Raw genomic sequence first — 12,991 nt, forward strand, 5'->3', positions numbered from 1 at the left:
ATTCTACTGAACAATAGGAAAAAAAAAACTTGTCACAGACAAAGAAATAGACGAGTCTCACAGTCAAACACAAAGAATACAAATAGTATTACTCCATCTATGTGAAATTCAAAACTGACAAAACAAATCTATGGTGATAAGTCAGAATAGTGATTACTTTGGGGAAGGAGAGTTTGGCTGGGAGACAGAAGGAAAGCAGCAAGTATTATTCTAGCACTGAGGTGCTAGAAATACATATACATATTTTATATTAAGTGGGTGATGGTTGTGTAGTGTAAAAAATGTTACATTTGTGTAATGTAAAAAAATGGAGTTTTACACTTAAGATTTGTGCATTTTAGGTTATACTTAATTTTAAAAGTCCAAAAAACAAGATCAATAGAAAAAATATTTGCAATGCATAATAATATTATTGTAATATTAATGGCAGACCATTAATACCAATATATATAGATTTTATAAACTTACAAGAAGGGGTAAAACAACTCGCTAAGAAAATGAGCAAAGGAAATGGATAGGCAGTTCTAAAAATTATAAAAACATACATTTTTAGCAATCTCACTTCTAGATATTTATCCTTTAGATATATTTGACTTACATAAAAGGTTATCATGACAGTATTATTAAAAATAGGAAACTCAAAACAACCTGGATATGCATCTTTTTGTTAGTGATTTTTGGAGTTATTTATATAGCCTGGACACAAATCCTTTGACAGATATATGTAATATGAATATTTTCTTGCACTCTATGAGTTGAATTTTCACTCTTAATGCGTATTTTGGTGAACAAAACTTCTTAATTTTAATACTGTCCAACATATCAATTTTTTTTCTTTTATGGTAATGTATTTTTATGTCTTATTTAAGAAATCTTGGCATATGCCACAGAGAACATCCCACAGAGAACACAGAGATGTTCTCCTATGTTTTCCTCTAAAAGCTTTATTTTTAAAAAGCAGATCCACAATCTATATAGAATTGTTTTTTACCTATGGTGTAAGATAAGGGTTACAATTAATTTTTTCCATATGGATATCCAGATTGTGTTTATTTATTGAAAACCATTTCCTCCACTGCACCGCAGTGTCATCTTTGTCATTAATGATATCTCAGCACACGTGTATGTCTTCTGAATTCTGTTTTGTTCCATTGTTGCCTTACCTAGCTTGGTGTTGATTCCATGGTGGTATAATTATTATAGTTTTATAACAGGTCTTATATTGGGTAGCGCAAGTCCTCCACTGCTATTCGTCAAGACTGCCTTTGCTCTTCTTGGCTTTTTGCATCCCTCTATAAATTTTTTAAATGAACTTGTCATGTTCTACACTCACAAAACCTATTGGGATTTTGTATTGAAACAATAGGTTGATTTGGAATATTGACATCTGTATAACATGAACTTTCTAAGTCATGAGCATTGTATGTGTCTTCATACATAAATCTAAATACATCTAAATACATATTTAGATCTTCTTTAATTTCTTTCAATAGCGTTCTATAGTGTTTAACGTTGAGGTCTTGGACATTTTCATTAGATTTATTCCTAGGTATTTTTATGCAATTATAGCTGATATCACTTTTTAAATTCCCTTTTCCATTTGTTTTTGCTGATATTTAAGTACGATTTATTTCTGTGTACTGACTCTATATTCATACACCTTGTTTAACACGTTCTCTTGTAATTTCATATTTGTCTCCTCTCTCTGACTATATTAGTATTTATTATTTTACAGCTTCAGTCTCCTTTCTAAATATGAGTGTAAAATATCACTGCTGTCATAATCACTGAGACCCAAAATATTTTTCACTCTTATCACTGATATTTCAGATTCTTCCACTGCCATTATCTCTTTTGTGTCCGAAGAGTTTGTGCTGATTTCTATTCAGGAATTGCTTTCTCTTTGGTTTTTTCTTTTTATTCGTCTGTCTGATTTCAACTTAGCAAAAATGAGACATCTTGATATATGATCAATATATGGCTCTAGAATAGGCCACAGGAAGCTAGAGTTCTAGTCCTTGTTCTGTCCCTTCTGAGTTCTTTCATAATATTCTGTAAGCTAGGCTGGGAGAGGGATTTCAAACCAGTGTTCCCTAAATTCCTGTCATAAGAATTATTAGAGGTGCTTATTAAAAACAGAGGTTCTTCAATCCCTACTCAAATCTATTGAAAAAGAATTTTCAAGAAAAAGGCCTGCAAATCTGTGTGTGTTTGTGTGTGTGTGTACACGTGCATACATATATACATATGAATTGTTCTGATATATATAGAAACATTATATATATGAATGAAAAAATATACATATGAATGAATTACCCAACATCACTCTCACCATCAGGGAAGTTTAGTTTACATAGGACAAGATTAAGATTCCTTCCATCTGTGATATTATTTGATTTTATGAATCTTAGCATTGTATTGCCATAATCAAAAAAAGAATTTCATCTAAAGAAGAAGAAGGAGGAGGAGGAGGAGGAGGAGAAGGAGAAGAAGAGGAAGAAGGGGAAGAGGGGGAAGAGGGGGAAGAAGAGGAAGAAGAGGAAGAAGAAGAAGAAGAAGACGACGACGACAAGAAGAAGAAGGAGAAGAAGAAGGAGGAGGAGGAGAAGAAGGAGAATCAGGGGTGCCTGGGTGGCTCAGTCAGTTAAGTGTCCAACTCTTGATTTCAGTTCAGGTCAAGATCTCACAGTTCATGAGTTTGAGCCCTACATCGGGCTCTGCGCTGTCAGCGCAGAGCCTGCTTGGGATTCTTTCTTTCCTTCCCTCTCACTCTGCCCCTCCCCTGCTGGCTCTCTCTGAAAATAAATAAATAAACATTAAAAAGAAAGAAGTATCAGAAAACCAATGCCAATACTCTGAAGTTTGGTATTTGGAGTACCTAAGAGCACAAATAAATCAGAGCATTGCATCTACAGGTGCATTACATCTCTAGGTGCTCTGCCAGATCAAATGCTATTCTTAGAGGTATATGGCTGGAGCAGGGGGAGCCATTGATATAATCAGATCTTCAAGGCATCTTAAGGTTAACTTGACTAGTAACTTATGACTGTTTTGCATCCAGAGTTATAACCAACCTAGGTCAGGAAAAGCAATACTTTTTGAAAGAACAACTACAGCTTAATCATTAATGCCACAGTCCAAAATGAAGCTGAACTCTGGGTAAAGGTTGGTGGGAAAGAAGGGCGATGCGGAGTATGATAGAAGCTGAGAAGACATGGTCAAAGTCTGAGGTAGAGTTTAGAGAGGGAAGGGTAGAGTTTATTCTGGCTTTATTTGTCAACAAATTACTCATAGAGGTAATGTAAGAATTCCGCAAGACATAGAGTTCTAGGTTCTCTCTTATATTCTCAAATAAAATAATTAATTCTCCTGTTTTCTGACCTCCTTGTTCGTTTTATCCTCATTTTTCTTATAGCTCTCTCAGTTTTCTTTTATCTTTTCACTAACAACTGGAAGGGCATCATACATTTTTGTTCCCCATTGACTTACTGTATAAAATACATCTGTCATCATCACTAAGTATTGATGAAAATCGTGATTGCAATCATATCTAGAAAGTGACCAGTTCATAATTTTTGCTCAGATTGGATTTCCTTTATTCATAAAATGATGGATTCATCCTGAAGTGATGAAAACACAAGGGCTGAATTTAGCGAAGAAGAGTGATTTCCAAATGTACATCACCAACCCTTTTCTCTGATTTTCGTTAGCTCCACCTCTTTAACTGTTTATAGGATAGTTCTAGTTGAACTTTATTATGTTGAAAACCAAAATCAACATCTTTTCTATATTTCCAAATTCAATTTCGTGATTACTTTCTCTCTTCAGTGCATTTCAATTCCCCTATATTCCTACATTTCCATTTCCATATACCCTCCATTCCTGAATAATGTCCATAGGCATTACTGATATGAATCTCCCATCTCTCATGGCAGTTAAAATTCCAGACCTGCCATTTACTGACCACACGACTTTGGACAAATTACTCAACCTGTTGGGACATTAGTTCCTATAAAATGGGGATTGTACTAAGAATTAAAATATAGATAGATAGATAGATAGATAGATAGATAGATATTATATATATAATACATATGTAATACATATATATTATTGTTGGCCATAATAGATGTTCAATAAATGGCAGCTATTGTGATCCTGAAATCAATCTATACTTGAGGCATGGTATTCTTAGCTATTTTGCACTCTTTTGCAATTCTCCAGCATTGTCTTGCCCCATCTTGTGATGTGTTCTTCTTACTTCCTCAAGCTCTTTTATTTAATCATTATTTTGAACTAGCCTCTGAGACCCAACCCTTTCTTTTCCCATAGCTGTGTGCTTTGCTTTTGGTCAGGCAGCTGCTGAAGCTGACACCCACAGGGTTAAACCTAGTCCACTCCCAGTGCCCGTTTTCACAGTAGGCTGGCAGCTGTCCCAACTTCCTACCGAAGCCAAATGCTTGAGGAGAGAGAGACTAAGGAGCCAGCTATGAATCCCTTCCAGAAAAATGAGTCCAAGGAAACTCTGTTTTCACCTGTCTCCACTGAAGAGGTACCACCTCAACCCCTCAGCCTCCCAAAGAAGCCACCTCCGGTGAGTCCCCAGATTTAATTCTGCTTCTGACAGGAACAGACTTGCTCTTTTGGTTCTTCTTGGCCTCTGGAGTGTCAGGCTGAGCTGTATTAGGGTATCAAAAACTATTCTCACTTGGAATTAGAATTAACCTGAAAACCAAATCTAACCAGAAGTTTTCTTTACTTAGGAGAAGAAGCAGTAGGAAGAGGTAGTGAGATTTCTTCAGCTGGGATACAAGACTTTGCTGTATCTCATTGTATATTCTGAGTTTCTCTGGGGTGAAAAAAGAAGCAATTTGAATATCCAGGGAAACTTGGCAAGCATTCTTGCCTGGAGAACTGTGTGTAATTGTTCTTTCTTTACCAGTATAAAAACTCAGCCCTTCGTTCCCCCTGGATTCAGAGTCTTATGCTGGACACCAAGGAAAGTTTTAGAATAGATGCAGTGTCTGTTATTATGTGTGCCAGTTTACAGTGGAAACAGGACAGAGAAACAAAGAAATAATAATGTTTGCATTATATACTTGTGAAACACTTCCAAATTCGTTATCTCATTCAACCTTCATATCAAAATCCTGTAAGTGGAGAGGATATAGTAATAATAGCCAATATTTAGTTAGTTCTCACTATGTGCCAAGAGGTGGTAGTATTCCTATTTCTTTGGAATAATGAAAGTAAACATAAAAACAGGTATAGTAGTATGTCCAGAGTTAATATGTTAACACAGCCAGTGACGGTATTACATAGCCAGTAAAGTGTATTAACTAAACTCTAGGTTGTATAATTCTCAAGCTGTGAGATGGGAAAGTAAGAAGCTTTTTAGCAAGTTAATATATTAATATATATTAATATTTAGGAGGGTTGTTTATATCCATCTATATAGGTAAAAAAAATGAAAACATTAATTTATTACTTCATCTATTTATTTAGTTATATCTCTTCTGGTCCCAGAAAATTTAAGGCTGCTTACAAAGATGCATGTTATTTCTTATGAAATAAGAGGCAATATAAATTTCATGATGAGATTTGACTGTCCAAAGTACAGATATCTCCCTCCCCACCTCATGTAAGTTGGGCAATCATAATGGGTAGGGATTTGAAATTAAACATGACATTCCTTATATACTGACTGATACAGCATATAGTCCTTTTAATGTCCAATAGGATTAGCAAGAAAATGTTATAGAATGACTTTCATAGGAAGAGTGGACATTTAATGTTATAAGATTTAAGAACTCTCTAAGTTCAAGGTGATCAATCAGCTTACCTTTAGGAATCTAGCTGGACTCTGAGCCTGGTTCCACCAGGCTCTGAATGGTAAGCCATCATATTGCCAGGATCCTCCTGGTATCATGAACAGGGAAGGTGGGAACAAGAGAGGTTAGTTCAAACAGTAGAACTAAGGAGGTTATTGACCTCTAAAAGTAACTGCTTCGGGGGCGCCTGGATGGCTCAGTTGGTTAAGCATTCAATTCTTGGTTTCAGCTCAGGTCATGATCTCAGTTTCATGAGTTCAAGCCCCATGTTGGGAGAAATACCACTGGCAGCACAGAGTCTGCTTAGGATTCTCTCTCTCTCCTCTCTGCTCCTCCCCGACTCGTGCTCTCTCTCTCAAAATAAATAAATAAACTTTAAGAAAAGTACCCATTTAAATGTAACTGCTTGGATGTCAAGTGCTCTATAGGCTAATTCTTTGTTCTGCTCTTAAAAATAAGTATGATTACTCTCCTACTCAGAGCCCCAGGCTTTTCAGTTGCTTGTAGGTAGATGGGAGGTCCTGGTATGTAGGGTCAAGGAATGTCTGAGCAGTTCCATGTTAAATGAATGAGGAACAAAGTAATATTCAAAATAGCTTCTATTACTCCTAAGTCAGCAATACAAGTACTTTTTAGTGTGATAATAGCTGTTTCATGAAGAGTAGGGGCCTTTGCTTCATGTTACCTATCATGATGATTTCAAGTAAATGAATTTGTGTGTCATAGAGCAATTTAGTGACTAAATAGAGGGGAAAAGCTCATGCTTGAACTACTGCCTTTTTATTTCATAGAAAATTTGTGGCTCCAACTATCCACTGAGCATTGCCTTCATTGTGGTGAATGAATTCTGTGAGCGTTTTTCCTATTATGGCATGAAAGGTAATTTTGTGTCCCAAATTCTTTCTCTTCTCCACTCACCCTCACCCCATGTTGGGAAACACGTGGTCTTCTTTATGTACTTATTTCCCTTATCCACACTTTCTACCTTTATCCATATTGATCTTTTCCTCTGGCAAACATTGCCAATAAATACTGCATGGGATTTCACCTAGTGACAAACCAAGAACAGAAAGGCCTTACAGATACCAGAAAACAGTCTGTAAGAATATAAGTGTGAAAACTTCCTTCTATTTTCATACATGTTTCTCAGGTCTATGAACAGACCTGTTTCTCAGGTCTATTGCTGAGAAGGAGAAGGCCGTGACGTTGGAAGCATCTTTGGGATTGGCTTAAATGCTATGTATGTACATGGACTTAAGGGAGAAATACCACATTTGTACACTAAGCATAGCCTCATTCACTCCCACAATGTCCATGGTCCCTGCTTCTATTGCCTGACAGTCACTCCTCAGTCACTTCACTGATAGTAGTGTTGAAGGTCAAGATCACCTTCAAAGACCAGAGCTGAAATATACTTCTCCATGAATCATTTTAATGTATCTGTCTTGTTTTCTTTATCCCTTTTCACCTCAGCTGTGCTGACCCTGTATTTCCTGTATTTCCTGCACTGGAATGAAGACACCTCCACATCTATATACCATGCCTTCAGCAGCCTCTGTTATTTCACTCCCATCCTGGGAGCAGCCATTGCTGACTCATGGCTGGGAAAATTCAAGTAAGGAAGATGGGCGGTCACATCCCCACATTGCAGATTAATTGTGCAGAGATTTTTCCACTTCTTGCTGCTTGCTTCCAAGCAAAAATATACTTGTGTCATCCATGACAAATATGTATCTCTTTAAGATTGACAACACAGAAAGACTATCTCTCTTCATTATCAGTTTTCTTCCTTTTTTTTTTTTTTTTGCATCCTTTTCAATCAGGAATTTTTTTATTTTTATTTTTCTTAAATCTAATTTTAATCTCCCATTCTACAGTTTAAGACCAATTCTTGTTATAATCTCAGGGATGATAAAGATTGCTACCCACCAGAAAATTTATAATTTTAGAGACCTCAGTGTAGTTACTTCATATACTCTCCATCTCTTCTCCAGAGCGAATCATCCCAACTCCTTTAGTATATTCTTATGAGTCCCCCTTTTTAGCTGTTTTACTGTTTCTTTTCTCTAAACTCTTTCTGTGGTTTGTTTCTTAAGAATATAATATATTCATGAATTACGCTGATGGTCTATTCAGTTCTGCACCTTTTAAGTCTCTGAAAATAGCACCAAGAGACATGTATGGGATGTTATAGTTTCCCCTACAACATTATCCTCATAGGCTAGAAATGAATGGATCTTGGCTATCCATTCCCAACTTATTTTCTATGGCTTTGTCATCTATGGATTTGTCTTAATTAGTATTTCTCAAAGAGCATTTTGTTGAAATAGGTTGATAGGATACAATGAGTATAATATAGGAAGATAAAGCTCTCATAGTCAAATAAGTTTGGAAAATGCTAGGCTGAACAAAGTTAAAAAGATTTCTTTACTGCATGACTTCTTATAGCCTTTAACATGCTAATACACACTGTACAATTAACAAGAAATTGTTATGTTATGTTATGTAGTGATTATGTTATGTTGTGTTATGGTATGTAGTAATTCCCAAACTTATTTCACAATGGAATATTTTTTCAGGATATTTTGTGGACCTAGTATTCCAAGGAATCCTTTCTAGTAAACATTGGTTTATATCTCACTTGGCTTATATATATTCATTGTTCTAAAGTGTTTACTTAGCATTTAATATATGACTACAACCATAACACAGTAGTGAATACAGTTTCTTGACTTGAGAGAAAGATGGTGGATTATGTTTGCTACTTATGTAATATTGGTTACCAAGTCCATCCAGATAGGAGATTGGTACTATATGCAGAATAAAAAGTATAAGTCATGATCTTTATTCAGTTATAGAATAAAAGACTCCCATAAATGCCCTAGTACTTTTATTTATTTTTAAAATGACTTCCTTTAAAATTGAAGCATGGATATGGCTTTTCATGATTTCTATAAACATCTACTGAGAGGGCTAACTACATGCTAGAATGCTTTTTTTTTTTTATGTCAAGTTGCTTTTAAGAGAGCCAAACATTTTTAGTCATAGTCTCTAGTGTGATTTTTATGCTCTGTGTCCCCATGCCTATTGGTTTGGACTTACAGCCACTCTCTTAATGAATGTGTTTACTACCATCTCCTTTCTCTTTCTCTGAATAGGTATATAGCATGTTTTTTCCCTCTCCTATATTTTTTGTCTCATCAGAGCTGCCCCTCTTCATGCTAGGTTTCTTTCTCTGCCATCACTGCACATACTCCTTCTCAGTTCCTAAACTCTCATTAAAAATGGCTCTGGTTGTGAAATAAAACTTAAAACCTCTCCCTCTTTCCTTTCCTTTTCCACATTAACTTGTCTATATTAAAACTGAAGGAACACTGGGCTGTAAGTTAGAAAGTAGAAGTTCTATACCTAACCCTAATACTAATTAATTAGAATGTCACTCTAGGAAGGTTCTTCGACCTCTCAGGATTTCACCTTCCTCATTTGCAAATGAAAGATTGGTCAAGTCTATCCAGAAAACTTTTGTTTCCTGTGGTTAGGATTTCAATGACCCCCTTTCAAATGCAGAATGTCCAAGTCTATCTTGACTTCTTTCTCTTTCTGTTAAAGTTTCCTACCATTAGCTTCCTCTTATATTCTTCATATCCTAGACTAATTTCCTGAGCCTTTCACCTAAAATGTTGCTTATTTTCTTTCTAAACCACTTATACTTCCTTTATCCCTTTAGTCCAACAATCTGATATTGCTCTGATCTCCCTACTCAGACTCTATTATTCCAGCTTACACTTCTTTTGTTTTTTTCTCGCAGAGATCATCTCTTTTGGGTTCATGATAACTGGCCTTTTTTTCAGTCCTTTTTCATTCCCCTTCTATTTATTCTTTTTATTCCAACAAAGAAAACTCTTCTCCAGAAGATGCTACATGCCTTTTGGGAAAGCCTGTCCCCTTCCTTTGATATTAATTGTCATACGCAATTAATGCCCTGGATTAGTCACCCAACTTCTTATACCCTACTTGCCATTATAAACCTTCTAAGGTCCCTTCCCTGGAGAACCAACTGAAAGAGAGTAGGCATTTAGAATAAGAAATCCACAACCTGAGATTGATGGCATATCCAGCCTCTGTCTGATACTTTCATTTCATTCTTTATATTCCACATTAGCATATAACACTTTAAAATCACAGGTGTAAACTATATAATCTCCAAGGTTCTTTCTAGTACTAACATTCTACTTATATTTAAAGAGAATGCTGGCATGGTAATGCACATAAGGAATATATCATAAAGGTAGTAGTGTGCTATATTTTAGTGTGTAAATCTCTACATATGTTCTTCCTGGAATTCTTCGCTGTTCCACTTCCTATTTGCCGTTCAGATTTCTTGGAAAAACAACCCAAGAAGTCCCTACCAACTGCATGACCTTTATCACTGGGCAGTCTCTTCATAGTCCCTGACTCCTTTCTTACCCTTGATAACCTGAACATGAAGTAACTGTGGTAGGGGTTACAATTAACCCAAGTGTTCGAGTAATCAGGCTGAACCTGAGAGCCTTTTTATCCATCCCATTGGTTGGGTTTAGAGAAAGTTCTTTATGTTACTCATTCTTTTTTCCTATTTACCTGCAGTTTTTTTCTTGATTCCTATTGATTTCTAGTGCCAAAGACGTTCCTTGATAACAACACCTCTGGTCAAAGTAACCTATTGTCCTGGTTCTCATAGTTTAAAACGTCATTTGCTGCAAATCCAACCAGTGGATGCAAATCCAACCAGTGGATCCAACCAGTGTAGAGTGAGTGGGGAAAAGGACATGTCATATATGAGAAAAAAGCTTGAAGGGAATGTCCATTACCTCTAACACTACCGGGTAAAGAGTTGCTCTCTCTTTTTTCTGGTTTGTTTACTTCATTTACCACTCCTATATCTATGTACATTTCTCAGGTAATTCTTTCCTCCTCCTCCCCTTCCTCCTTCCATTCCATTTATTCTGGCACTGAGAACAGTATGAATTCTGAGTCTGTATTACTCAACTCTCTCGATTCTGTTTGTAGACTGACTGATTTAACTCTCTCAACAGGACAATCATCTATCTCTCCTTGGTGTATGTGCTTGGCCATGTGGTCAAGTCCTTGGGTGCCTTACCAATACTGGGGGGACAAATGGTACACACGTGAGTAAAATCATGGAATAAACTGAACAACTTTTCTTTCATTAGACAGGTCAATGTCTCACACATTCATTACAGGTTATTTTCTATTTTCTTACCAGAGATGTCCCTTTATTTTCCAACCTATTGTTTTATTACCAAAGTGGTTGAGAAAAAAAATTATTTTGTGATCAGTTGAACTCTTGCTTACTTTAGCTGTCCTCATTTGTTTTTATTAAACATTTGGAGACTTGTAGAATGCCTAGCTAGTTTCCTTTTCATAAAAACTCATCATATTCTTAAAGACAATTATTTTTTTTAATTTTTTTAATGTTTTTGTTTATTTTTGAGACAGAGAGAGACAGAGCATGAGCAGGGGAGGAGCAGAGAGAGGGAGACACAGAATATGAATATGGCTCCAGGCTCTGAGCTGTCAGCACAGAGCCTGTCGCGGGCTCAAATTCACGGACTGTGAGATCATGACCTGAGCAGAAGTTGGACCCTTAATTGACTGAGCCACCCAGGCACCCTTCTTAGAGACAATTATTAAAACTTGATGCCCCTCATATTTCCCCACTTATTCACCCACCCATACATCTGTACTTTGCTAGGACTAAAAATGTGCATAATATTTCTTTATAGTGTGCATTGCAGAAATCCTATTCAAAGCTTGGATTATTTTCATTTAAGTTCCATATATTCCAATTGCTCTATCCCTCTTTATTTAAGCTATTGATGTTTATTAGGCCAGAGGCATTTGATACATACTGATGTCAGTTGATTCAGTCAGTAAAGAGGAGGGTTACAGTTGTTCAAGAAGTAGATCATATGTATTCATGTTTATAATCTGCCTGTACATGTATTTATCTAATGAATTAAGAATTTTAAAATTTAATAAATATTAGATACCTCCTTCTCAGTGTCCCAACAAAAAGTGACACTTCTCCTATTAATCATAAAGAATTTTAACATTTTGTTTTGTGGTTAGGAAGGGTATATGGGATAGGTGTTTATAAGGCCCTTCTGTCGGTATATTCCTTAAATTAAGACAAGATTGAAAACAGTGCTTTAACTGTGCAATTCCTTCAGTATCTGCTTCTATCTCTTGCACACAAAGGGTAAATGGAGCTCTCAGGGACAAAATGCCCCCTTGCAATGCATACTTTCTGGCAGAGGCTCAAAGGTCATAAATATTTTAAGTGTCTCTGGGTCTCTCCGAGGAATGAAGGCAGATGGAAAGTGCCTGCAGAAATGTAAAGAAATGTGAAAGGAATCTTTGCTCTTGTACATCCAATTTCTGCAGTTGTGCTTCATATCAATATGGTTATATCCTTACCTCTCCATTTCAGAGTCTTATCATTGGTTGGCCTGAGTCTAATAGCTTTGGGGACAGGAGGTATCAAGCCCTGCGTGGCAGCTTTTGGTGGAGACCAGTTTGAAGAAAAACATGTAAGAGACCTGTTATTTCTGTGTTTTCAAGAACGTAGAGCAGGCATTAAAAAGGTACCTAGCAGGTAGCTATTTGCCAAGATTGAAGTAATCCACAGGTCAGTTCTATTAGGTGCTGGGTACTGGTCATTAATTGAAACACTGAAACATGTTCAAAGGAAAGTAACCAGGGTGGTGAATGGACTAAGACACATCTTATGAAGAAAGGTTGAAAGAATTGGAGATATTCAGCCTACATAAGAATTAAAGAGAATATTATAACTGTCTATAAATATTGATAGTAATTAAATCAGAACTAGTGGGTGAAAGCTATAGGAAGTTTTTTGCTTGATGGAAGGAAAAATTCCAAAAGAGTTTGAAGCAGTGAGTTTACTCTCACTTGAAGTATTTGAGAAGAACCTTGGCAGGTACTTCGAGAATGGGAGATAATAAGCAGTGTAGAGATGATTTAAGTACATCTGGCTGAAATTCTATGAAAGGGGGAAATGATCGTTCAGAATAAAATAGAATGAGATTCTATAGATGAACTTGTCTGAATGATCATTTCCTCTTTTCCTACTTTCCACT

General features: G+C 36.2%; 1 protein-coding gene across 1 annotated transcript in view; it reads left to right on the forward strand.

Annotated features, from left to right (window-relative positions):
- Positions 1-4,348: 4,348 nt before the first annotated feature.
- The window catches only part of SLC15A2 (solute carrier family 15 member 2), a 35,133-nt gene continuing 26,490 nt past the window's right edge, over positions 4,349-12,991 (forward strand). Inside the window, exons 1-5 of the mRNA XM_049628266.1 lie at positions 4,349-4,594; positions 6,623-6,710; positions 7,305-7,446; positions 10,907-10,999; positions 12,325-12,424. Coding sequence (XP_049484223.1) covers positions 4,457-4,594; positions 6,623-6,710; positions 7,305-7,446; positions 10,907-10,999; positions 12,325-12,424 — 561 coding nt within the window. The 5' untranslated portion in view covers positions 4,349-4,456. The remainder of the gene's footprint in view (positions 4,595-6,622; positions 6,711-7,304; positions 7,447-10,906; positions 11,000-12,324; positions 12,425-12,991) is intronic.

This window comes from Panthera uncia, chromosome C2, assembly GCF_023721935.1.
Source record: "Panthera uncia isolate 11264 chromosome C2, Puncia_PCG_1.0, whole genome shotgun sequence".
In the NCBI taxonomy this organism is placed as follows: domain Eukaryota; kingdom Metazoa; phylum Chordata; class Mammalia; order Carnivora; family Felidae; genus Panthera; species Panthera uncia.